This window comes from Camelus bactrianus, chromosome 7, assembly GCF_048773025.1.
Source record: "Camelus bactrianus isolate YW-2024 breed Bactrian camel chromosome 7, ASM4877302v1, whole genome shotgun sequence".
NCBI lineage: Eukaryota > Metazoa > Chordata > Mammalia > Artiodactyla > Camelidae > Camelus > Camelus bactrianus.
In genome coordinates this window covers 73,751,103-73,777,426 of record NC_133545.1, presented here as the reverse complement: position 1 = coordinate 73,777,426, position 26,324 = coordinate 73,751,103, and the positions used below count along the sequence as shown (strand labels likewise).

Here is a 26,324-nt window from a genome sequence, read left to right as displayed (position 1 = left end):
ATTTATTGTTGATTGATACCGTCAATCCTTTTGGGGGAAAAAGGCTAAGTATCAATCAATGTAGCAAGCAACAGAAACATACTGCCAATTCATATATGATACAGTTAGCTGATTGGCAAATACCAACCAGATTGTGAGAAAACTCTGTTTACTTGGGTGAAAAAGGTCAACAGTTTTTTCCCTTGTAATGCCACTGCATTTAGATTCAAGTTTCAAAGAAGTCCTGTTTGGGGCATTAAACTTATACTTTAAAAAGTCTATGAATACTACAGTTTAAAAAAAAATCAAGTTAACTTCCAGTAATTATTTACCTTAAATTAACACACAGCCTGTATAGTTGGAAAAAGAAAATATTTTTGGATATATATTTTATTTGACAGTGTTTTAGAATATCATACAGTAAACAAGATTTTTGTAAAAGTTAATTTATCCATAGTGGTGCGTTTCATAAAAATAGTTGCTCACTTACAGTCTTTCTGTGACTATTAATACATGTAATTATATTTATAGAGATACAGCTGTACAGGGTAAATTCACAGCTAACACTACACAGAAGTATTATTTGGAATGGGATTTAGATGATGTGCTGTCTTCACAGGTTATGGATTACAGCTGCATAAAGCAATAGCTGCACAAATAGTAGCTGTGAACTGTGCAAATCATAGTTTATGCAAGCGTAATCTCAAGTTTTTAATCCTTTTGTAACAAATGGAAAATCAAGGTCAGAGGATACAGTACTGGGACGTGCAGCTACACTACAGAAGCATTGTCCAAAACCAGATTCAATAAATTAATGGCAAACTATACTGGATTTCTAGTCCAGGGTAGAAAGACTAATTGAGATTAAACCAAAAGTACTGTAAACTGCTACATGTGTTTGTGCTTTTGTTTATGATGAATGGGTTTCATTTTTGGAAATTGTTTTACAAGCTGCAAGACTCTTCACTTGAGGCTTTCAAGCATATTCTCCTCTTGTCAAACAACTGAACTATTCCTATGCCTGATGGAAATTAAACAGCTAGTGCTCAGGAAACTGCAATTACAAAGAGAGGAAGAGTCAGCTGAGGGAGGCTGTTATGTGTGACCTCCAGTGATGGACCTGACCTTCTTTACTTCCTTGACTTCAAGTGCAGGGAGGTGAGGCTTATTTGCATTTGAACTCTTGTGAGGGGCAGAATATGGGAAGGATGAAGCCTCTTTCTTTCATTCAAGTCTTATTAAAGAGAAGCATTTGCCTTTTAATATGTGTAGCTACAAGTAAGTGCATGGCTAATTAACTGAAGGTAACGTCTTACAAAGAAATATTAAAACAGCAGAGGAAAGGCAAGCTTTAGGATTTTACTAGAGGATCAACCATGGAAGAGGAAGATAAACAGAAATATCTAGACAAAAAAGCAAACCAAATGGAAATAGACGGAGAAAGAATAAGAAAGATAAGCAGAAAGGAATGCTAAGAAGATCCATGTTCTTTAATGAAAATAAATTGGTCCTAATAATGATTTTTTAATATTAGGGAGTCATTATAATCTGAGAAATACTTTGCTCTATCAAAGTGAAAGTGAAGTAATGGAAAGAGGATTTTTAAAGACAACGAAACAAATGAAATGAAGCACTGCTGTCAAAGCAGCTCCTATCTCTGAGCCTGAGACAACAGGAAAGCCTTCTCATAAAGGAACTGCAGCATTCCCAATCTTGATGTAAGGAATTGTGGTCCTTCAATTATAAAATTCTTATTTTAGATGAAAACCAATTAAGATCTATCAGCTAAACTGCAAAGTTCGGACTTACGGCAAACTGTTCCCTAGGACACAATTTTTAAACCTTTTCTACCACTGAAAATGTACAGAAATGTGATTACAGAAATGGCAGTAAAAATGGCATCACATCAACGAATTCACTAATTTCGAGCTCATCCTGCAGTCTGCAGGGAACGTTGCTGCTAAGACGGGTGATGGATGCCACGGGTGAGCCGTGGAAACATGTCATGGGCGAACAGTTCTAAATGTTTCAAAGAAACCTTTTTACCCCTGTCTAGATATGTCAAGAACAATTTATTTACAACTCTTTAGATCAATTAAAAGATATAATCTTGTCTCACTTTCAGCTTGCTCCGTGCAGTTTGATTTTTAAGGCGATATTCCAGTTTGTGATTGCTCTTAACTTGTCCAGTTTCTTGATATAAAGTTGGATGACATCCAAATCCTTCATGCAGTGGGGGGAATTTTTTTTTTTTCTTTCCTTTTTTTAAAACTAAAGCTACACTGCACTCTCTGTTATGTTCTTCACGTTATTTTGGTTCTTCCATAGCTGCCAAAGCCCTAGCAGTGGAAGCAGGGGCTTTCGGATCAGTTCAGGTCTGCGCGTGGACGCCGTACAGCCTATGCCCGTTGGACACGCGGGACTTCACGTCGATGCTCTCAGGCCTTGGTGCCTCCGGGATCTATGCGTGTGACAGTGAAAATAAATTAACAACGCCGTGAGACGGAACCTAAGAAGAACGGTCTGCAGGCGTCGAGGCGGGGCGGCGGGTTCATCTGCCCGCGGCCGAGGCGCCGGGTTTGAGGACGCCGGGCAGCTTGTCGGAGCCTGGCACCTTCCAGGGCCCCGGCGCCACGGCGGCCTTGCGCGCGGGGCCGCTCCCCGGGGGCCGCGCGCCCTGCCGGGGCCCCGCGCGCACGCCCGCCCTGCCCTCGGCCTCCCGCACGCCCCCGCCCCCGCCGCCCGGGCCTTCGCGCCCGCAGAGCTCGGGGCTGGTCGCGCCGCGCGGCCCCTCCTTGCTGCCGGCCCCCGCCGCGGGCCCGGGCGCCCTGGCCTCCGAGGAGGACCTGCCGGCCTCGGGCCGCCCTTGGCCGCCGGGCGCCTCCTCGAGCCTCGGCCGAGCGGCCCTCTGCGGGCTGGCCGAGCGCTCGCTCTGCTCCCCGAGGCGCTGCTTCTTCTGGCCGCCGGCTGAAAGCTCCTTTGGTTTCCTAACGTCGTGTTCCCTTTTGATATCCCACGTCAGGTCTGGGCTTATCTGGTGGGAAGGGTCGGAGGGTGGGGCTGGATGTGATGGAGAGAATGGAGAGAGGACGTCCTCCAGGGAGACGCCTATTTCCGGCAGACCTGGGGAGGCGGCAGCGGGAGAACTCCAGGAGCTGGGTTCATCTGTGGGGCAGGAAGCACAGGCGTTAGCAGCCGCGCCGCCCAGGCTTTCCACGCTCCCGCGACCTCCCTCCGCGCCAAGGACGAGAGCAGAGGACCAGGGGCGTCTGCTTTCAAGGCCCCAAACCACTGCCACCCCCACCCTCACTGCCAAGAGGGCAGCCGACCTTATTCCGGGGGGGTTGTGTTGTTCCCCGCGGTCTTTACCCCCGCCCCCCACCTCCCCTCACTGATACAGATCGGGAAGGTCGTCGCAAAGCCCCGGCCTAACCCATCCCTTCGCCTTGGCCACTTCTAACTTCCGTGGGTGTCATCAGGTCCGACAGTCTTCTGTGGATGGCTGACTTGGCAGCACATGAACCAGTGGTTCTCAAACTCGAGTGTACATCTGAATCTCCGGGGGTAGTTGTGAGTAATACGGATGCCACATTGGCTGGACCCAGAGATTTCAGTAGCACACGGTCCAGGAATTTCTCTGCATTTTTAACAGGCACCGAGATGATTTGGAAAATGGTCAGAGAACCAAGTTTTGAGAAATACTGGTCTGAGTCCTCTGGAGGAAGTTGAGAGACTGTCTTAACCATTAGGTGTCACTGAACGCGTAACTCTTAGCCATCACCAGATACAGAATTTGGATCAATTCTTCTAAAAGCGTTGTTGTCTTATCTTTTAGAAATCATCGTCCTTAATTCTTTTTAATAGTTCTGATGTTATAGAAGGCCTGGGACTAAGACAAATGATTCTTCCTAGGAAACCTAGTTTCAACATTTATTTGGGATTTAAGATCTCTAAGAAAGGATTTGTGACAATTTACTGCAAAATGCATACAAATTAGAATGATAAAAATGAGGTTTTTTTTTTTTTTTTAAGAAACCACTGGTCAGAAGCCAAGCAGAAAGAGGACAGATATGTTAGGAATCTGCTATTTTTAGTTACTCCTGTGAGCACTAACATTGCTCTTGAGTTTCTGGCCACTAAAGCAAAATTAAAGTAGGGAAATCCAATACAGTGATCCCTTGATATTTGTGAGGAGTATGTCCAAAGGCCTGTAGAAATTCTCAAATTTTGAAATATTATTGGAGAGCATAACTGTTCTCCATAGAATTGTTATACAGTCATGAGGAACAAAGCCATATTGGTACCTGAATGGTGGGTGGCAGCAAGGCTCCCTCACTGGCTAAAGAGATTTCAGTCCCACACACCAGCCTCAGTGCATGTGATTCAAATTCCTGCTACTACAACATGTCAGAGACTATTTGTGGCCCTTCTGCATACTCAGTCTGTGAATGTCAAGGGTCTACTTTGCTTAAAAGTTGAGGATTCTTATCTGGTACCTTTGATGCTGATTTATTAGAGACGAGAGAAAGAGGGCAGCGGGGTTGACAGTTCCAGTAATTCTGGCTACCCAGAGTATCAGATCAGTTATAGAATAAATTTCTCCTTTGATGTGAAATTTGAACGGAGTATTTAGGGCACACTGTTCTCTTCCTTCTTTCCATAGATTGTTATCCATTATGTTCACTTGGTGAAAGCATCCAAGAAAAGCATCAGAAACCTAGAATCTACTCCTGCCTCCAGCATTTACCAGCAATGTGATTTGGGACCAACTACTCAATCTCTCTAAGCCTGAAGTTCTCCATTTATAAGGTAGGGATGCAACGTTTACCTCGTAGAGGTGACACGTGCACTTCAAAGGGAAAAAAGCACCTTGCAGTGAGAGAGTTGTAACGATTTTTCACATGTAGTTGAGTCAGATTTTTCTTCTGTGCCTTGGTGGCTGTCTACTAGTGATCTGGCCACATGAACTAGCAAACACACAGGTGAGATTCTAAATAAGTGCAGTAAGTCAGCTATTCCCACATGCTGTGGCTCCCGGGGTGGAGGGGTGGGGTGGAAGGTGTTGCTCTGCTGCACGTATCCTTGGTTACCTCCAGGAATATTCTGAAATCCTCAAATGCACATGTTTTCAATGAAAATTCAAATGTGTTCTGCTTCTGGCTGGGTTAGTTTTAAAATGAAACATGATAGGAGGTGGCAATTCCACCCATAAAGGAAGGTACTGTCTGAAGGAGTTAAAAGTGGTCTTCACTGGAGGGTCGCTGTGCAGTAGCAATCTCTGACTTGGACCAGGGTGATAATATTTCACATTTTAATAGCTCTTTTTTCCCACCATGACATCACATGAGGTAGAGTCAAGTCAGTTCTGAGACAGAGGGAGGGTGATACTAGTCACACTATTTCCTGAGGGGAGGACTTGAAGCAGAGAGAGGTTAAGTAACTTGACCAAGGTTACAGAGTGGGTCAGCCAGGAGGAAAATGCTGGTTTCTTGACTCTTTTTACTTAGAAAATTTTTCTAACATGTCGCCTTGCAAATAGGATTAAAGCATGTGACATGGACATGCTCAGTGGCCACTGCTGACCAACAGGAATGAGACCGCAGCACTGGTGAGAATACTTTTAGCATTTATTTCTGAATGTCTTACATATAACGATACACTAGGTGAAATTATTTAAAATACAAAAGAATCTCATGATAAATATTTTGCAAGCATTTATTTATAGATCATTAAATACTTAATGGGAAAGATTAAAAAGCTAAAATGTTTTAAGCTACTGCTGATTAAGAATATTAGTCCAAAATTAAAACGACTAGATCATAAAGCAAAGTGATCTGAAGATGGACGTGTATATATGTGGGTCCACAGTTTTCATTTTTCTGGGCAAGAATTCTTTGGTTCGCTAGCAGACTTGCGATGTCCGCCCCGAGCATGAGCCTGCAAAGCTCCGTGAAGCAACAAGGGTAGGTGCCAAGCGGCCCCTTTCCCACCTTTCACCTGCCTGTCAGGGTGACACAGACTGCAGAGGGCAGGGGGAGCGCTTCTGTAACATTTCAAACTCGAGTTTTTGTGGAATTTTGACGTGCAGTAACCAGAAGAATTAACCACACTTAGTTCTGGTTCCTTCGAACCTTACTTCAGCCGCCCTTCCCCCATCCCTGTCTTTTTTCCCTCGAACCTGGCCACTGGCTAAAGCATGTGCTTGTGTTCGCTTCAGAGCTCTTGCCCAGGAGGATGAGCTTCACACACTCTTCCTGTAGGAGATGTTCTAACTGGAATTAGAAATACAGGGACGCATCCTAGAAAGACAAAATCAGCCATGTGGGCTGGGATTTCTGCAGCCCTTTTTTCCAAACAACGTCCCTAGGCCCAATGGCTATCATGAGAAAGGGAAAAGCCTTTTATTCCAAAACTGGCTTCCTCCACCTGCCCTCTCTCATCCTTACCTGAGTGCAACTGCTCTCTTCAAGTTCACCCATGATCTTACTGCCGTCAAATCCAGAGGACACCTCGCAGTGTCATCGCGGCTTTATCTCACCACATTTCACATGGCTGACTGCTCCCCGAAAAGAGCTGGGCTCTAGGCCTCCCTGATGCTCCATCCTCCTGCTCTTTATTCTCCCCCTGTGCCAGTCCTTCTCAGTTTACATCATTGGTTCCTTCTCTTTTACCTGACCTCACAATGTAGCCTTCCTCAGGGCTGGGTCATTTGCTTTCTTCATCATCTCTCCTAGGTGTTCTTGTCTATTTATGGTCTTTTCTACAACAACAGTCCTCCCAGGTGCTTCTGCTGAGCTCTGTGCTATGGCTCTGTGCTCATGTGTCCACCTGCCTGCTCGGTTTCTCTGCTCAGACAGGTCACTGGCATCTTCAGATCTTCAGTTTAAAAAGCCCCAAACAGAAACCTGTTCTTCCCAAGCCTATTCTGTATTCTTTCCTTATCTTCCCATCACTGGGTGTCATCCTTGACTCCTTTCTCTCCCTCATCTCACAATACAATCCACCTGCAAGGCTTCTTAGTCTCATCTTCAAATATACATGGACTCTGTCAACTCGTGACCCCTTGCACTTTCACCATCCTAGTTCAAGATCCAGGGCAGTCCTGGAAGGATGCAGCCCACGTGGGCTGCCTGCGAAAAGCACATTTAAAAGGAGGCCACAGTGCAGGCACCTTTCATAGACCCTTGGGGGCACTGGTAAAGACAGGAAATTCCAAACTGCATTTCAGTGTTGTTTGGACAGAAGTTACGTGCAGTATATTGTGAACCACACACCCTCCCTTGAGTTCGGAGCCCAGGACAGCTAACGTAGTTACCACACCCAAGGGATGGGCCTGCTGGGCTCTTGTTCCTCACTGGGCTACTACATGACCCACTCCGCTCTTTCCTGCCTCTAGTGACTCTCCACTCAGCATCCACGACAGCCTCTTTCAGACAAATTTGATCACGTCATTCCCTTGCTTAAAACTTTTAGTGGATTCTTACCGCTTTTAAGAGTAAAATACAAAATTACTAACATGGTCCACAAAAGCCTGCATGATCTGGCCCCTGCCAGCCTCCCCAGCTTCATCTCCATTCACCCCCTATTCCCCACCCACACTGGTCTTTGTGCAGTTCCTCAAACATGCCAAGCTCATTCTGTAACCTGGGATGTACGTCATTGCTGATGACTCTGCCCGGAAGGTTCTCCCCACAGCGATTCACATGGTGAGCTCTCTTTCACTCTTTAGGACTCCTAAATATCACCCCAGAGGACCCCAACCCCCAGCAGGTACTCCGCTCTCCTCAAGAGTGTCTCGTCTCTATTTTCTCATAGTACTTACAATTTGTCATTACATATTTGCCTGCTCATTTGATGAACATCAGTCACAACTAGTAGACTGTAAGCTTCATGAGGGCAGTGACCACACTGGTCTTGTTCATCACAGAGGACTGAATACCCAGCATACTGTTTGACACAATAATACATGTTCAGTGTGTATCTGGTGAATAAATAAATCTTTTCCACAAATGGAAGTGGACAACTTGAAACCAAATGCCTTCAGAGGGAGGATGGTGGTGAAATGATACTGTGTATAAGTGGGAGAGGAAAGAAATTCGTCTGAGGGGAAGAGTGCTGACGCCAGTGACAGAAGGTCCATTAGGACGCGTTCTCAGCTTTTCACCTGTGGCCCCTGGGATGGGGAGGGATACAGAGAAGTTCTGGGTCCGAGTACATCTGACTTAACAGATGTTCTTTCCCTTTGTAATCTTATCAGCCATCACGATGTAATGACTTTGCCTGAAGGAGCTTCATCCCTGGAGAATCATAAGTCAACGTGCCAGTGAATGTTCAGATTAAGCCACAGGTAAGTAAGACCCTAAATGTCTTAAACACCATCTGGGGAGAAACAAGTCCCTTCCCTGAAGTTAGGCTCGATTTCTTCCCTTCCCTGCGGTCAGCTCTAGCCAGCTTGGATCTCTCCCAGAAAACAGACTGATTAGTACATAATTACGTATTAGTAATATATACCCAAATTACACACAAACACCATTTTTGCTGAGTTAAAACATGTATGACCTCCTAAACTGTCTTGTAGGAGACCAGCAATACTGGAAAATAAAATGCATTTTTACTTCATCTGCTTGGGATTAAAAAAAATACAAACCCTTATCTACTGTGTTTCAACGGCTTGTTTATTTTATGGCATATAACCAGGTGACAGAGAGGTGACCTGCGAGGAATAAACTACTTATTGTGGTAAATAAGTATCTGCATTATGGTTTTCCCAAGCGGCTGTTATCTCCAGCAAAAATGTGTACGGAAGAGGAGAATGTAACTCAAATCAAGGAAGAGTTCACTGGATCCTGTGCTGAAGGGAAAAGGACCCCCTTAGAAGGAAGCCGGCAATTGTCGCAGGGAGAGAGGGCCCGTCTCCTGCCCCACCCGTCACCCGACAGCCTTCCAGGGCTCCCGGACTGGGCTGCATCCTCCCCTGAGCCCTGAGCAAGAGTCCCTGCGCTTCTCTTTCTAGGGCTGGGACTCAGAGACCCGTGGCTGCCTTCTGGATTAGAGTCTTCAGGAAGGTAACAATACTGCTACCACTGTTGGTGTGACTAATAATGACAACAGCTAAGAGCATGGTGCTTCTCAGGGACCAAGCACTCTTCTACACCCTTGAAAGGTATTTACTCACATGTAAACTCGCACATTTTACAGATGAGGGGACTGAAGCATAAAGAGTTCAGGAACCCTGCTCAAGGCTGCACAACTGGGAGGGGGCGGGGCACAGTTGCTGAGTGACTTTATGAACTGGGAGAGGTTCCACAGGCTCAGCTGAAACGCCACCCCGAGACCCCTTTGCTGGCCGGTATTTTGGTTGAGAAATGGGGCCCACCTTTTCTGGGGCAGAGTGACAGAAACTCCCCCTAACGTGGCTGTCAGGGGCAGAGCATCGTTATTCCAGATGGAGACTCTGAGATGCCACGTGTGTTTGAACCTTGAACAGTCACCATAGTCAGGGTTCTGATTTGTGGAAATGCTGGACATACAAGCTGGGATCAGAGAATAATGAAATTAGATTTCTTAAGGACGGGGATAATAATATGTACTTTAAAAATATTCCTTTCAGTGTCACACTCTGAATCTGAATTGAATTGAAAATACTCAGAGATTGGAAACACTTTTTACATCCTTTGCTCAAATGAATACAAGTTCTGCAAAGAGATCTATGGATTTGGTAAGTGTTACTTCTTATAATAAACCTTTCCTGGTTCAACCTACAGTTGGCTGGGTTAGAGAATACTTATGCAGCTGTATTGAAATATATTTTCTTCTAATTTAGAATAATATAGGAAAATATAAAAATGATTAGAGTAGCTCAGAGGACAGTAATGGGAAATCATGTGGTATTCAAAACAAAAATCTTTTAAGGATGTGTTCAAACCATAATGGTTCATTTGGATCTGTTCAACCATCACTGAGGTGATTGCTTTTTGTAACAAAGTACAAATAAGAAAAATATGCATTTAAAAAATTTTGAGAACAAATTATTTTACTTTGCTTCTGCCCCTACTGAAGCATTGTTTCCAGTCTGGAGGCATTGTTAATGGCCTTCAAACATGTATTTGTTTCAGTTTTATTACCAGAGAGATGTAAACTAGGTATTATAAACATTAATAACCTTAAACATTGTGACCATATTTGTTTGATGCAAAGATGCAGCAGCAGTAAAGCTGTAGCAAACTTTACCTCCATGGCTGAGAGGGAAGATCTCAGGGCTAGACAGGGTTATTAATAATAATGGAGTATATTTATTCCAAGCATGTTTCAGAAAGCAACACATTCTTCTTTTCAAATAAAATCTTACAGAAAAGCCCAGTATATAACAGATAAAAATGTAACTGCTTTGGTTGGCTGGATGGGTCCAAAGTCTTGCCATTCACCCCCACGCCCACCTACAGTGGCTTTTCAGACCGTTTTTCAGGAATCTTGACGCTCCAACAGAACAGTTTGAAAATTACTGCAGGAAAAAAGCAGAGTCTTGAAAAGCCCCTGTTAAAATGCAAAAAGCCCCATTAGCGGGTAATAAAAGGAGAAAGGGCAGATTCTTTAATAGATTAGTTTCTTAGATTAGTAGCTGGCATTTGGACTTTACAGAAGGGAGACAAAAGCACAGGGAAGTTTTGCCTAAGGGGCTGGAAATGTCTGCAGCGCATTTCCAGTTTGGGAAGGACAGACTTGACCTTCCCAGAATCTTGCCCAGGCTGTGTTGGTCACCTGGAGCCTCAGCGCTGTGAGTAGAGACTGAACCTGTTTGTCTTCAGAAACAGTAAGCCAGCAACTTGCAGAGGAAGAATGTTGGGTAAACACCCAAGAACACGAGTGAATCGCAGATGCTAAGTGAAAGGCAGCTTCAAAAGGTTACATACTGTGTGATTCCCTTCATGTGACAGTCTCCAACAGACACAAGTAAACTAAACTAATCAGTGGTAGCCAGAGGCTTGACCACAGTGGAGAATGAGAGAATCTGGGGAGATTATGGAATTGTTCTGTATCTTGATTATGGTGGTGATTATATCACAGTACGGGTTTTTCAACACTGGTAGAAGTGTACCCTAAACTGGTGAATTTTACTGTAATTATACCTCAATTTAAAAAATACTAAAAAATAGTCCTGATAAACTTCTAAAAAAAAGTATCTTCATTTATTATATTTTGGGGGGGTAATTTGTTTTACATGGAGATAGTGGGGAGTGAACTCAAACTCATGCATGCTAAGCAGGTGCTCTGTGACTGAGCTATACCCACCGCTCACTGCTGCTGAACTGTTTTAAACCCTGGTGTGAAGGGGTTTTTTAAATTGGTTACACCTCTAGCCAATGTTTTCCCCACCACTTGGCTTAGTAACTTCCCTCCCTCCCTTACCACTGGTCTAAGATAAGTCTCAGCCCCATGAAACTGATAATGAATTCTGAATTTATGGAGCTAACGGAATCTGAATTAAAGAGGTTTTACTTTTATCTTTAGAAGGCATCTTTAATCTCAAAGCTTTTCTGGAATCATGTTCTTCATCACAGAAATACAGCCCTGTCTGAAATGGCAGAGAGTGGAAATAAGGGATGAGAATAATCAACCATAACGTACCTGGTTCATGGGAGAAATGATGGAGACAGATTACAGCCACCTCTCGCCCAAGATGGAAGAAGGGGAAATGAGTTACTCAGAGGATGCTCTTGGACTCGTTAAATCCACACCTCTGGGGTACGTAAACAAGATGTTCCCTGTAAGCCGTCCAGGGACAAGACTCAGGCGTCAGGTTAATTCACTTCTAGACTGTGTGACGTGCAGCTGTATCCCCATCAACACGTCCCCAGGAAATAAAGTCCCTTTTTAACAATTGTGGCTATTCAAAAAGAAATCAACTCATGGAAGAAAGCTCTTGTGTCTAGAATCGTCGTGCTACCATATTTTATCAAGGCTATCCTTAGACATGTCCTCCCCCTACCACACACAAAAATACTGTCCTCTCATCTGTGTTGGGATCCAGTAGCCAGCTGCTCTATCCATCCTCTCCCCCTCTTTAAAAACATGCTCATTTCTGATCACAAAATACAGGTAAGCAGCAAGGGCAGTGCCCGTAACCCCTTGGATGCATGTGTCCCCAGCCTGACAATCTGTAAGTACCTTTGTACCACACCAGGCGCAGCCTCCACAGGCATTTTCTCGTCTACTCTGACAGCAGCAGAGGATCGTATATGACTGTGTGGGATGTTTCAGACACACGCCCTACTCACAATGCAGGGTTCCCCTCCAATTAGTTTTCAAGCTCACTTGTGCAAATACTGAAACTGAAGTAACCGTTCCTTCTACTGATGAGCAAGAAAGTCATAGACAAATTATGCTGGCACAGCTCTGAGGTGTTTGTTTAAGAATGAAGTAACTTTTTAAAGAAAAGTCAATCAGAAGTCGTGACCAAGGCCCTTTGTGTGTCAACAGGCTGCCTGTGGCACTTGGGTGTCTGCCCATGGGTCCCCACATCCCAGGGTGGCGCTGGAGGAAGGGCAGATCAGGCACAAGGAATAGTCTTTTGAGCTCAGACCAGCAGGCCCGGGGGCTGGAGGCTTGTTGCTGTAGCCCATGAGCTGTTCTTTCTTCCAGTAAAGAAACTTGGCCTTCTTCCTCTTCTCTTCCAGGGTGGCTGTCACCTCTGCACTCCAGCCAACCTCCTGAGCCCAGCGTCCCAGGTGGACAAATTTTCACAAAGGCTTCAGACACACAACCTTGAGGACAGCAGGAACCACCATCCACGTTTTCTTGTCAGAGAGTCGAGGGATCCCATCCAGCACCGCAGGCAGTCAGGATGGCCCCCGCCTCGCTGTGTCTTGTGGGCCACAGGCCTCCTCTGAAGGCCAAAGGGTGCGACTGGGGCTGTACAAGGTAGATGCCGTGGGACCAGCTGGTGTTCACATGCTCACAGAGGAAGGCCAGGCACTTTAACTTGTTTCTGAGAAATTGCCAGAAACAGTGTTCATGGCGTCACGGCACATGACCACCACCTTCCTGCCGAGAGTACCTGCTTGGCCATCACGGGTGCATGGGTGCCAGCAGATGGCCTCAGCCATGCAGTACCAAACCTGCCCTCCTGCCGTCTTCAGCAGTTCATTATTCTCCTTGAACAAATACTTACTGAGCATCTACTATTTACATTATACAGATCAGTGCACTAGAAATATACCTGTCCTTGTGGACCTAACTTTCAGAGTGGAAGACCCAGAAAGTTAATTTACAAATAAGTCATAGTAACAAGTCTGCTATGGATGAGTACAATGCGGGAACGTGAGCTTACGTAAGGCAAGGGTGCCGCGTGAGATACGGGGGCCTCTCTGGTAGGTGACGCTGAGCACGGCTTGTCCCCTTCCACCCTTTTAGCCTTTATGTCACTTTTATTTAAAGTTCGCAAAAGAAGCAAAAGGTGAGGTGAGTTTTATTGCTTGTTTCCCATTTATCCTGCAGAAGACGATGGGAGCAGCGCTATAGCCCCAGAGAAGGATGAACAATTACAGATGCTGGTAGATCTACCTCCTGGAGAACCCACCTGAGAAAGGACCTGAGCCCATGAGGCATCCGTCCAGACAGTGAGTATGCCTTACCTTAAAGCTCTCCTTTTTAACTGGGTTCTGAAAAAGGCTGCCCATGAATTTTTATTTCTGCAAACAAAGCCCCATGTCTTCCTAGAAACAAACCAGTGGGTATCAATTTCTGTAGCATTTTGGCCTGATATATGTAATAGCTGATTTCCAGCATGTTTAATATCTTTTGCTAAAATGAAAAGGCTTTTTGTTGGGAGTCAGAAATAAAATTGAACTGAGAAGAAATACCCAAAACACTATTTGACTATCAAATCACTGCAGATGATGGCTTCACAGGTCCTAGGATTTTTACAGGTCTGTGCACAAGTAGAAAAATCCTAGTGTGCCAGCAACCCTGCAGAAAGCACTAGTGCAGCTGGGTGAGGGCTCCAGACAGACACAGGCCGGGCAGGCAGAGAGGTCGGCAGTGCATTTGCTGGCAGCGATGCAGACTCAGCCGGGAGGGCGACATGCCTGCACTGCAGCCCCCTTCTGTTCAGGACACGTGCTGCTGACGGAGAAGTGGCTCCCAGGCTGTGTGCACAGCTGTTGCCTAAACACCTGGCCCCCTGTTGCCTCACATGAGCAGACCACTCAGCTTCAGTGCCACCTCCTCAGCCAGGCCTCTCTCACCATCTCCTCCAGAGTGGTTATTTTCTATTTCAGCTCCTTTATTTCTTTCACAATGTTTACCACAGTTTGTGCCTCTTCCCTTCTCAAATACAAATCCTTTTTGACAGGGACTGTGATCTGTCTTGTCGACTGTGGTGACCCCAGTCTTAACACAGTGCTGGGCCCACACTGAGTGTTAACAAACAGCAAATGAATGAAGAATGAATACATCAGTCGGAGAGCGCTCCTCTCTTGGAAATGGAACCACAACCAACCCTCATCATTGAGAGAACTGTGGAAAGACCTGGTATACTTGAAATAAATGTGTATGTATCAGTATACAAATCTATATAGCGCACAGACATCATTTGATATAATAAAACTTAATTCTGTTGTATTACTGTCCTGCTCAATGAAAAAAACATATTACATACATTATGAAAATTTTTAGACACAAAATTGTATGAAATGCTAAAACCTTGCTATTCAAAGTGTCCCATGGACAAGCAGCACTGGTGTCAGGAAAACCAAACTAGCATCACGAAAACCACCCAATCGAAACAGCAGACAGAAAAGCAAGTGAAAAAAATGAAAGCAACATAAGGGACCTAAGAGATAATATAAAGCATGCCAGTTTACATGTAATAGGGGTCCCAAAAGGACAAGAAACAAAAAAGGGGGTTGAAAGGGTATTTGAAGAAGTCATGACTGAAACTTCCATCCAAGTACAGAAAGCACAGAGGGTCCCCCCAAAGATAAACCCAAACAGACCAAGACATATTATAATTAAGCTAAAGAAAAGATTCTAAAGGCAGCAAGAGAAAAACTTAAGTTACAAGGGGCCCCATGTAACACTATCAGCTGATTTCTGTACACAAAACTTGCTGGCCAGAAGGGAGTGGAAGGCTATATTCAGAGTCTTGAATGAGAATAACCTGCAACCTAAAATATATGAAAACAAATATAAGTATGTATACGTATGACTGAAACATTATGTTGTACACCAAAAACTGACAAATAAATTGACTACACTTCAATTAAATTTGAAAAAAGACCACATCTAGGATACTCTACCCAGAAACTTTATACTTTAGAGTACAAGGAGCAATAAAGAACTTCTCAAACAAAAAATAAAAGAATAAAAATAAATACTTGACCTATCCTACTAAAACATCTATAAATAAGAACACATGAATCTACAGAAAAGAGGAAGCCACAGTTAGAAACGTAGTATCTATAATTAACACCAAGAGAATAAACATGAAGACATAAAAAAGGACATCAAAATAAACAATGTCGGAAACACTAGCAAGAAAACAGGTGAACCATCATCCGACATAACTCTGACCAATTTTCTCCTAGGGCAATCAACACAAGCAATGGGAATGAAAGCGAAAAAACAAAAAACAGTGGGACCTCATTAAATTCGTAAGTTTTTCCACAGCAAAGGAAATGATAAAACAGTAAGATAACCTACAGAATGGGAGCAAATATTTGCAAACGATGCAAGTGACAGGGGCTTCATCTCCACAATATACAAACGGCTCACACAACTTATTAATAACAAAACCACAAGCCAATCCAAAAACGGCCCAAAGATCTAAATATGCAATTCTCCAATGCAGACCTACAAATGGGCAATAGGCACACAGAAACATATTCAATATTGCTACTTCTCAGAGAAGTGCAAATCCAAACTACAAGGAGCTATCGCTTCACACCAGTCAGAAAAGCCATTGAGAAAAAGTCCACAAATGATAAATGCCGGAGAGGGTGTAAAGAAAACCGAACCCTCCCACACTGCTGATGGGAATGTAGTTTGGGAGCAGCCATTATGGAAAACAGTATGGAGATTCGTCATTAAACTAAAAATAGACTTACCATGTGATCCAGGAACCCCACCCCTGGGCATGTATCCTAGGAATCAGGGAAGTCTCTTTGAAAAGATAACTGCATCCCGATGATCACAGCAGCACTTTTTACGATAGCCAAGACATGGAAATGACTTAAATGTCCATCAACAGGTGATTGGATAAAGGGTTGTCGTATTTATACAATGGAATACTAGTCAGCTTTAACAAAATAAAATAAGGCCATCTGCCTCAACATGGATGGACCTGGAGATTGTCATTCTAAGTAAAGGAAGGCAGAAAGAGTAGAAAAGTACCATGTATCATTTAGTAGAGTCTTAAAAAAAAAAGAGAGACAAATTAACTTATTTACGAAAGAGAAAGACTCACAGAGAGATAACAAACTTATCTTGGGGGGGGCGCTGAGAAGGAATAAATTGGAAAAATGATACTTGCATATACTCTATACATAAAATAAACGTTTCTAATGTATAGCTCAGGGAACTATATTTAGTGTCTTGTAGTAACCTATAGTGAAAAGAATTTAAAAGGAATTAATGTATTTATATGCATGTCTGAAACTTCGTGCTGTACACCACAAAATGATACACTGTAAACTGCTCATACTTCTTTAAAAAAAAAAAAAAAAAAAGACAATCTCCTCCCTGAAAAGCTGTTGGGAAAAAAACCTGATGCTCTAAATTACAGCTGTGATTAGTGCTGGGAATAATCAGTCTGATGCCTCACATTGAATTAATCTAACAAAGTGTTTATTCAGTGCCTTATGGTGCCACCGTTGGGATGAAGACTAACAGTACCAGATTCCTGCCTTCAGTGGGATTTTGTGACATTCGTTTATCCATGAGAAATCTCTTCCTGGCCTGTGAAAAAGCAGAAATTCACTGTCTCTTTAATCAATTTACTCTGTGTCCTAGGTCAATAGGAGGATCAATGGCAAGAAGGAAGTCTTGTTGTTCTTCATCTGGAAAATTCAACCTGCTTTCCCAAATGTCCTCAATCACTGATCCTCATCAGTGAGGATAATCTTTTCTTTACTCTGAGCAGGCTGTTTTTATTCTGTGGGCCTCCAGAGCAGAAAGAAAAATCATTTTTGAAGCTTCCTCTTCTGTTGAACGTGCCTGGCACATTGGTGCTAAACAGGCAGTTCATCGTAATAAGTGGAAACAGTCGCCCATGGCATGATCTGATTGAGTCGTTTAAACAAGTGCTTTGTGTTGACAAAGGGTAGGGCGATTATGCCAAAGGAATTCAAAGGTGCTTGAAACAAATGAACTGGAGAAATTTTTGGAAAATGTAGTGGGTTCTTCCAGGGCAATAGGCTTCCTGCATTCTGGCTCAGCCTTGAAGAGTATAGACCCGCAGATGAGTAATTAAGACACTGCTAATTCTTCGGCCTTACCCTCGGTGGAGGGGATCAGACCGCCTAACTGCCACCTGAGATTTGCATTCTAAATCAGCAGTTTTGAGAGATGAACCTCATAGCAACTGGCTAATACCATTCTGCAGGCCACGAGATTAATCCTCACGTTAATGTGTGGGTAGAGTCATTCATAGGACAGCTCCCAGTACACGTGCAGCCGTTCTAACACAGACATTAGACTTCAGCAGGGAAGTCATTACTCGTAATGCTAATAACCCTGCAAATGGGCTCCTTTCGCCAGAGCTTTCTCGAGACATCCCGTTGGTGCACTCGTTGGCTGGGAGGTATCTTTGTATATGTTTTCCAATGGAAAGCACCCGAGGGTAAGCAACTTCCTTTGGGGGCCCCATGCAAGCAAGAAGGGGTTAGAGCGTAATTCTAGATCTTTCCCACCCTCTCCGCAGACCACAGCACAGGAGGAGCAAAGAGGCGAGCTTGGTGCCCCACAAGGACCCGAGAAGGATGAGCACCCCACGGCGGTGTCCCGGCGGGGCCGCAGGCTTCTCCTCCCTGTGATCCCAGACCCTGGCCGGCTCAGCCCTAGGGAGGGAAGAGGAACGCCCCATCCTACCTCTTGCTCAACTTTCCCTGAGTTGGCAAGGTCACCCACAGGGGTTCAGAGGCCAGAAACTACACTGGGAATGAGGATGTCCTCCTCCGCTTCCAGTCCAAGTAGAGCAGCGGGTCTCAGCCTGGAGGCACAGGAGAATCCCCTGGCGGAAGCACCCGGACTCATCACGGACTCTGGTGATGGGACCCAGATGTGGGTTTTTTATAAAACTTGGCAGGTGATTCCAACCTGCACCCGGGGCCACCTCAGAATTGGCGGGCCTTACGGGGATAATGGGAATCACGTACTTTTCACCTGAGAAGATTAGATGCTCTTCACGTTTACCTTTTGTTACATCACTCCGTGTTCAATACGGTTCGACTCAGGAATGACTGGTGATTTGCACAGAAATAAACAAATGCTAAACGGCTGATGGAGAAGTGTTAATCCTTTGACTGGTCTTTTCGTAGGTCATCTGTCAGGAGTCTAGATAACTCTGTTGGAGCCTGAAGATATGCCTACACCTGCCACTGTGCCCAAAGTGGAGGGTGAGCAGCTGGGGAGAAAGCTCATTGCCCTCCTGCGTCCTATGCATCATTTGATCCCTCCATCAGCTGCTCTGCTTTGTATGGTAGTGGGGGAGGACGGAAAACACCTGAGGCTTCTTTTGTTTTAGCACCAGTGGCCATGTCTACTTCTTACCTGAAGCCTGCGTGCTTTATCGTGAGCACCGGTGCAAAGGAAAATCCACTGGCCACATTCCCTCAGGGCCAGTCACCTGAGACTTCAGGATGAAGCTGGAGAGTCCTCTGCCCTAGTGGAGGCTCCCGTCAACCTGGAAACCCAGCTCCCTGAATGCCAGCCTGAAAGTGGAGGTCAGAATCTACCAGATTCCAAGCTCTGCTGTCCCTCTGAGTAGTTCATTTAATGGGCCTTCTTTAAATAAGCCCTCCTTCTAAAATCATCATCATCACCATCTCACAGAACCCTACTCTAAGAGGTGAGGATTCTCTGCGGACAAGGCGAAGAGATCTGGTGGGGAGCGAATGAGCGGCAGTGGCGACGCCTTCCCGTGGACACAGGGCCTGCAGCCCCCAGGCTGGTCAGAAAGGAAGGACTGAGCAGGCGAAGCTGCTCCCTTTACCAGGGTCTGTTTTTAAAGCTGAAGGGTGATTGCATTAAAATACACACTCAAATCATCTGTGAGTACAGAAAACATGGGTCCTAAATGGCTCCTCCTGATCTCAGCTCAGTAATTTTATTTCCCTTATCCTCTCTTTCCTCTAATAAGGTTTTTGGAGAGTTCTGCTCTTGACCCCAAAGAGTCAGGGTCATGCAGCCTTTGTTCGGGTTCCCAGTGGCTGAAGAATACGTTCTTTGCCTACATTGACATACTTCGATAAATGACCCAAAGAGAAACAACACAATAGTTTCGTTGTGCTAAGAAAATGGCAGCTCTTTCCTGTTCTGGCAAACGTCACAGGCCCTGAGCCAATGGGGGTGCCTGTTGCTTTTTAAGACAGTATTTTAAAAGTCTGCGCTGTGGAGTCAAATTGCCCTGGTTCCAGTCTCTGATCATCCTCCGTGATCAAGGCCAACCAGTGCTCTCTAAGCCTTGGCTTTCTTACCAGTGAAACAAGGGTAGTTATAGTACGCACCTCGCAGAGTGTGCATGAAGGCTGAGTGAGCTCAATAACCAAGGCGCCGTGAGTGTGCCAGACACACAGTCGATATGAAGTAAATGCAAAGTGAGTTAAATGCTGTCGTTATTACTGGTTAACCACAAAAACTCTGTCCCCTGGAGACTCTCTGAAGGCCTGACTGGACTGAATCTCCTGGAATCACTCTGAACGAGTCAGCTTTCTCCATATCCAGAGTATTACAGCTGGTGACCCCTGGAGATGCCAAACACAGCCGACTGACACGACTGCCAGACCCTCAAGACCCTGGAGTCCATCAATACATCAATATATACAATATGCAAGAATCTACCAGCACCCCTGAAACAAGCTGAGTAAAGCCTTTGAATCAGGCCAGCCGGGCACAACTCAGTGAAAAGAACACTGCTTTGAAGTCAGAAGACGGGTTCCAGCACACTGTCCATTGCTTATTAGCTGTATGACCTTGGGCAAACCACTTAACCTCTGTTGGGCCTCAGTTTCCATCACTGTTAAATGTTAACTACTTTCCTTCTTAAAGTTCTTATTAAACTACTTGAAGTTGCCTTGTATGAAAGATACACTATACAAATAGAGAGTGGAATATATTATTTTCCTTACCTGTATTACTTGACAACAACTCCTTAAAAGAGTAAGAAATTTCTGCTACATTTTAGTGAATGAAATTGGTATAAGAAGCCTTGGATAAAACCAAAAATAGACTTACCATACGATCCAGCAATCCCACTCCTGGGCATATATCCAGGGAGAACCTTAATTCAAAAAGGTACATGCACCCCAATGTTCACAGAGGTACTATTTACAGCAGCAAGACATGGAAACAACCTAAACGCCCACTGACAGATGACTGGATAAAGAAGCTGTGGTATATTTATACAACGGAATACTATCCAGCCATAAAAAAGAATAAAATAATGCCATTTGCAGCAACATGGATGGACCTGGAGACTGTCATTCTAAGTGAAGTAAGCCAGAAAGAGAAAGAAAAATACCCTATGATACCACACATGTGGGATCTTAAAAAAAAAAAAAAAAAAGATATGAATGAACTTATTTACAAAACAGAAACAGACTCAGGCATAGAGAACAAACTTATGGCTACCAGGGGAGAAGGAGGGTGGGAAGGGATAAACTGGTAGTTCAAGATTTGCCAATACTAACTACTATATATAAAGGAGATAAACAAGGTCCTACTGTACACCACAGGGAACCATATTCAGTATCTTATAGTAACCTATAATGAAAAAGAATATGAAAAAGAATACATGTATGTACATGTATGACTGAACTATTATACTGTACACCAGAAATTGACACAACATTGTAAGCTGACTGTATGTTAATAAAAAATGGTTAAAGAAAAGGCTTCAGATAACCCCAGGTGAGCCAGACAGACCCTGCTGCTTCTGGGTGTGGCAGGTGGAATCTGGGATGGGACACATCTGTGGGGGGGATTTGTGCTCTGGAGCTTCATATCAGCCTTGAAGATCAAGAGGAAGTTGTACTGGAAACTTAAAGTTTTAGAATAATCTTTTAAAGAAGTACAGCTGCTCTCTTGACCTCTGGGGGTGGAAAGAATTGGTCAAAGCTAGATTAAGGTTCTGGTTTCAGAGAGTCCTAAAGGATGGCCTGTCAGCACCTTCTTTTTTAGCATCTAAGCTTGAATGGTCAAGCAAGTCCAAGAAGTTTTAACCGGTGTGCGGCCAATGTCCTCACGGTCAGTTTGTCTTGCTGCTGTTTTAGGAAAGAGTGAATGAAGGCAAATCAGTCCTTGCTGGTAATGCCTCTCCCTGGTCACAGGCACCCTCAGTTTATGGAGGGGAAACCATTATAAACCTTAAGAGGTGTAAAAGTTTCAGTCTCAAAAACTGAAATACCAAGAACTAATGTACTATCAGTGTCACTATTATTTTTACTAAGTTGGACTTTTGCGCCAAACTCTAACCTAAAGCACATGCAAAACAGAATGATGACAATGAGTGGACCAAGACAGTTACTCAGGTAGAAATCTTATTTCTTTCAAGTTCAAGCTCATTCTCTTTACTCTTTCATCTTCTCAGGGTAGCTTGATTAAAGGCAAATGGGAAAAGGGCATAATTTGTGTCATAACTTGTACTTCTATTATGAGGACGTCATCTTTATTTATTCCGTTACGTTATGAGAAACATTCATTAAGAGAATATGACTTCTCCCCCCCAAATTTACAGCACTATTAATGTTCCCTTTTCAGGATCCAGAGTTCCCGGGGCATTCTTTCTCTTTCTAAGACTGTCATCAACTATTTCTAATGGCAATATTGCAGCTTTAAGTAGGAGTTGTCTTTGTGTCTCTGTGTGTGTGTGTCTGTGTGTAGGGTGAGAGTAGAGACTTTTTCTTCCTCTCCCAACACAGCCATGAGGAAGACAGGTTGGTTGTTGTCACTGCCATTCCAGGGACAAAATGACAGGTTTGAGAACCACCCACAGTGGCACCAGGATCTCCTCAGACTCCAGCCCCACCTTTTGCTGGACTAGGGAACCCCTCTATCTTAATGCAGAGCTTTAGTAGAGCTTTTCATCCCTGCCCTTGTTTTCACAGCTGTACAGAAGACTTGTTCGATGGCAACAGACTGAGAAATCTTACTTTAACTTGTTAAGCACATTAATAGAGTTATACACTCACTGATAAGATGCAGAAAAATTCTTCAGAAATATATTTTTGAGACAAAGTACCTAAATAATAATGGCATCTTCATGAGCCTTTTCAGTTCCAGCCAACAATTTTATGGTTATGTATAAACATGGGGTAAGCCCTCTGTCTTTACCTGAGATCGAAAATTCATTTAATCAGAGCCCATTTCACTTACAACTATGTGCAATTTTCTTTCTTAGTAAAGAGTATGGATGCAAGTGAAAGTGCTTTAATTTAAAAATTAGTAAGCCTTGATGAATTAGAAATGTTTTAACTTTTCAAAATCACCTGACCTTCCTGCTTCACCATTGCTTTGACCAACTTCCCTTAAGACAGACTGGTTTGAGGCTTCTTCCTTAAAAGAAAAGAACCATAGGAGCGTCATATGCTTATTTTTCAATCACGTTCTGCTAACTTTAATATATGAGACCATGTGAGGGAAAAACTCAATTGTTCTCTTGGCAGCTACTTAGCTAGTTTACTCTTGGCTACTGCTTTTTTCTTTCTTTCCTTTTTTTTGGGGGGGTGGGGGGTGGTGGTGGCTCAAAAGCTTTCCTAGTTGGAACCAGGGCTAGATCAAACTACAGACTTTCTGTAATTGATGCATTCTGGCTTCACACTGAAACAAGGTGGCTTTTCCTGTAATTGAAAATGTTTGGTGACTATGGCAATGCCCTTATTAGCCGCCATGGTCTGGGAGACCAGAGGCTGTTTGTTGGTGAACGGACAGGCATCCTGTCCTCCCCCTGGTGGTTTGCTTTCAGGCAAGGAGCAAACCTCTACAGGGATATTCAGTCCACATTCCCTACTCCTTCCCTGCCAGCAGCCATCCCATACTAAGTCCTAATACATAAGTCTTAGGCCACTTGCTCTACTGGACACTGAGCAGCTCTGCATCCTTCCTGTGGACACAAAGGTCAAGAACCAGATGGTCTCTGGTGTCCCTAGACCTGGCAGCCTTGTATCTCCAGAACTCGAATAAGAAATTGAGGAACCAGGCACTTAATACCAAGGGAAGGCATCCCACATTCTCTGGGACCTAGAAGGGCCCAGAAGTAGGAATGTCTCCAGGATCAGGCCCAATAAGAATGAAACTGAGATGACCTGGACCATCATAGGTGAGGCTGGCAGACCACTCAGTTTCAGTTGCCTTCGACATGGCTCCTGTGGGCTGAAGATGGTGACTGTGGAAGAGAAGAAGTGGACAGCTTCATTTGAGGCTGAATATCTGCCCAGATCTCTGACAAGCTGAGCTACGGCTAAGTTGTGGGGCCACAAAGGGAGCTCTGAGACTGTTACTTTTAATCAACTTCCCTTAGCAAATAACTGATAACTCTAAAAAGAACAAAGCTAGCTACGGACTGGCTGCATGACAGCTACAGCAACCATTATTTGCCAAGCAGGAAAGAACTAAATCAAAAGCTATAATTTAAACGGATGATGATTTTTTAATTAGTTTTTATTAATAGAATTAAGCCCCTATTAAGTCTTGAGATGATATCAAATATGCTAATAAAATGTTCTTCCCAGATGAAAATATATATGAGCTGAAAGATTTAAAAGTCACTTCTTGCATGTTGGCTTACAACATGAAATATTAAATGTATTAACTGGTGATACAAAGTAGCTTAAAGACATTCTGCATCACTAGCCAGATAGCTAGGTAACTGCTTATCAATCCTTATATGATGTATAGACCAACCCCCCATCAAAAGGATGTAAAATGATGATATCAACTAGTCAGAGAACGGACACTTCTTACAAAGAACCAAAGGGTGAGGGTAGGTGTTATGTGCTCTGCTTGTATTGTCTTAACGGCAAAGGAAAGAGATTGGGACAGGATGATTTAGATCATCCACAAGTAAACTCTCCAGCGAAAACTATTAAAATGGGGTTGGAGGGAGAAGAATCTTCTTTCCTAGATACCAGTCTAGCTCAGCTGCCTGGGGAAGCTCTGGCATGGAACTGCCTGAGGAGAAGAAAATGAACGGGCTTATCTCCTGGTGCGCCTGTAATTGCACCAGCCTAGATTCTGCGTGGATCATGCTGCCTTTCAGGAGGCTGCTGAGCTCCCCTGGATTCTGTAACGATGAACTGCCACCATCTTGACTCCCCCACATCTTTGCCCATTAGTCACTCAGGAGCCAAGCCTCAGGGTTGTTCTCCCCCGCATTCCCTTAATAAGGTACCTGGCAGTTCCTTGAGTCTCTGCCTGCCTTTCCACTCCCGCCCTCGCTGAGGCCCCCGTTTCTGCTCATCTGCAATGCTGCAGTGTTCCCACTGCTGCCCCACTGCCAGCCTCTCTTCTGCAATCCCACTGCTCTGACTGTCTCCACTTTCTGGCCTCTACGGCCTGGCTTAAGCTTACATGGTAGGCCTTCCCTCCTTCCCACTGTTTCTCTGACAGGCACCTCACCCTCCGGCCAAATTGTTTTACCTGCCTTAACTCTCAAGCCCTCACTTGGACTGATTTTGCTTATGACTGGATTGCCCCACTGCTTCTCTGCCACTTAAAAGTTGGCCTGTTGTTCAAGGCTCAGCTCGAATGCCACCAAGTTCCTGAAGTCCTCTTTGATAAGCTCACAGGGGAAGATGCACTTTGCTCACCTCTTCTGAGCACCTGTTGACTAATATTTACTTTTGATAGACTTGTGTGGGCTTTGCCTACTAGGAAACAAATGTGGTTCATTCATCTTTCTGTTCCTCTCAGTGCCAAAAGTACCTTGCACCAAAAACTGACTTGAGGAATGAATGAATTCAAGAGAAAGCCTCACCCAGGGGATATTTTGGAATGAAGACTCTGAAATGAAATGGATAACCATGTGGACATTATAATGTCCTCACTGGCATGTCTCCCACATCCAGAGTGTATTACATTGTGGTAGTTCTGCCTTTTATAGGGATATTTCAGGAGGAAAGCCTGGGTGGAGAAAACAGTGACTCCCCCTGAGAGTTGCCTAAAAGTCCTTGTGTCTGTAATTCATGTTCTCACCCATGCCTGTGTCTACATACGATGGTCAACAGGAAAGTCATCAGTCACTCATCTTCCTCCTTGTTCTCTCATTACCAACCTGTAATATGTTGGACACACTCAGGATAATACATTTATAAAAGTGTATTATCTGAGCAGTGTTTCTTATTACTTAGTAAAAAATACTATTACAAATTTGGATTTCCCTCCAGTTTTTTTCTTTCTGATATTCTTTACTACCCTCATATTATTCTAAACTGGACTTTCATTTCTCACTAGTTTTGGGTTGGGGGAGCGATACATTCTAGGCCCTCCATTCACCCAAGAATGAGTCTCCAACATAAATAGTTTTGTTGATTTCTGTTCTTATTTTAAGGCATTCTGAGCAATTTCCACTACATATAAAGAAAGCTAAGGCATTTAAAAAATGGTTTCAAAGTTAATTTTTAATGTATTCTGTTCTGTCCCCCTCAAACTTCGGATGTTCTGCCTTTGTTTAAAGGACACGACGTAAGAGATGCTGTGAAGTAAAAGATGCGACAGAAACTCAGATCACTTCAGTGTCATAATCAGCACCACATCACCCGTCTGACCAGTCAAGTGCTTCTCCCTGGAATGGTCACCGCAAACTGCAAACTGCAAACTGCAAACACATGTGGAGATGAGGAAGGAGAGGTGCTTTATCTCTGGCTCAGGATAAGCAGGGCTATGGCCCGAGGCTCAGGTTCTTTCCTTCTCACTTAGCGCTCACACCTTGGCTAACGCCTGTTACGCTGCTCAGCCACTCCTGCCTGACTGAGCTCCTATCTGAGCTGTTATTCCAGCATGAATCACGGCCAGGGGCTCTGTACTTACTACTGTCATCTGCTCTAGCCCGTAACAAATGGCTGCAGACACGACTGCAATTCCATGATGTTTTAGTGGGTTGCAGTCAAGCACCTAACAGCCTTTAACGCCTCCTC

At 44.1% G+C, this 26,324-nt stretch overlaps 2 protein-coding genes and 1 pseudogene across 21 annotated transcripts in view; 1 reads left to right on the top strand and 2 right to left on the bottom strand.

Moving 5' to 3' along the window:
• Positions 1-18,472, top strand: part of PHTF2 (putative homeodomain transcription factor 2) — a 175,812-nt gene extending 157,340 nt beyond the window's left edge. For 7 of the 15 annotated variants that reach the window (XM_074367590.1, XM_074367591.1, XM_074367588.1 and 4 more), the window contains 9 exons: positions 4,643-4,788; positions 5,519-5,587; positions 8,237-8,326; positions 8,993-9,142; positions 9,590-9,697; positions 11,538-11,721; positions 12,654-12,897; positions 13,474-13,595; positions 14,330-14,598. The gene's annotated coding sequence lies outside the window, so the exon portion shown is untranslated. Of the gene's footprint in view, positions 1-2,307; positions 3,550-4,642; positions 4,789-5,518; positions 5,588-8,236; positions 8,327-8,676; positions 9,143-9,589; positions 9,698-11,487; positions 11,722-12,653; positions 13,347-13,473; positions 13,596-14,329; positions 14,599-15,563; positions 15,630-17,896 lie in introns of those variants that run through there. The other 8 variants (XM_074367580.1, XM_074367579.1, XM_074367585.1 and 5 more) reach the window with 8 other exon arrangements.
• MAGI2 (membrane associated guanylate kinase, WW and PDZ domain containing 2) overlaps positions 352-26,324 on the bottom strand; it is a 1,118,509-nt gene continuing 1,092,536 nt past the window's right edge. For all 6 annotated transcript variants that reach the window (XM_074367572.1, XM_074367574.1, XM_074367573.1 and 3 more), the window contains one exon: positions 352-3,144. In XM_074367572.1, the coding sequence (XP_074223673.1) occupies positions 2,531-3,144 (614 nt within the window). In that variant the 3' untranslated portion in view covers positions 352-2,530. The remainder of the gene's footprint in view (positions 3,145-26,324) is intronic.
• Positions 12,333-24,511, bottom strand: LOC141578233 (large ribosomal subunit protein uL13 pseudogene; annotated as a pseudogene).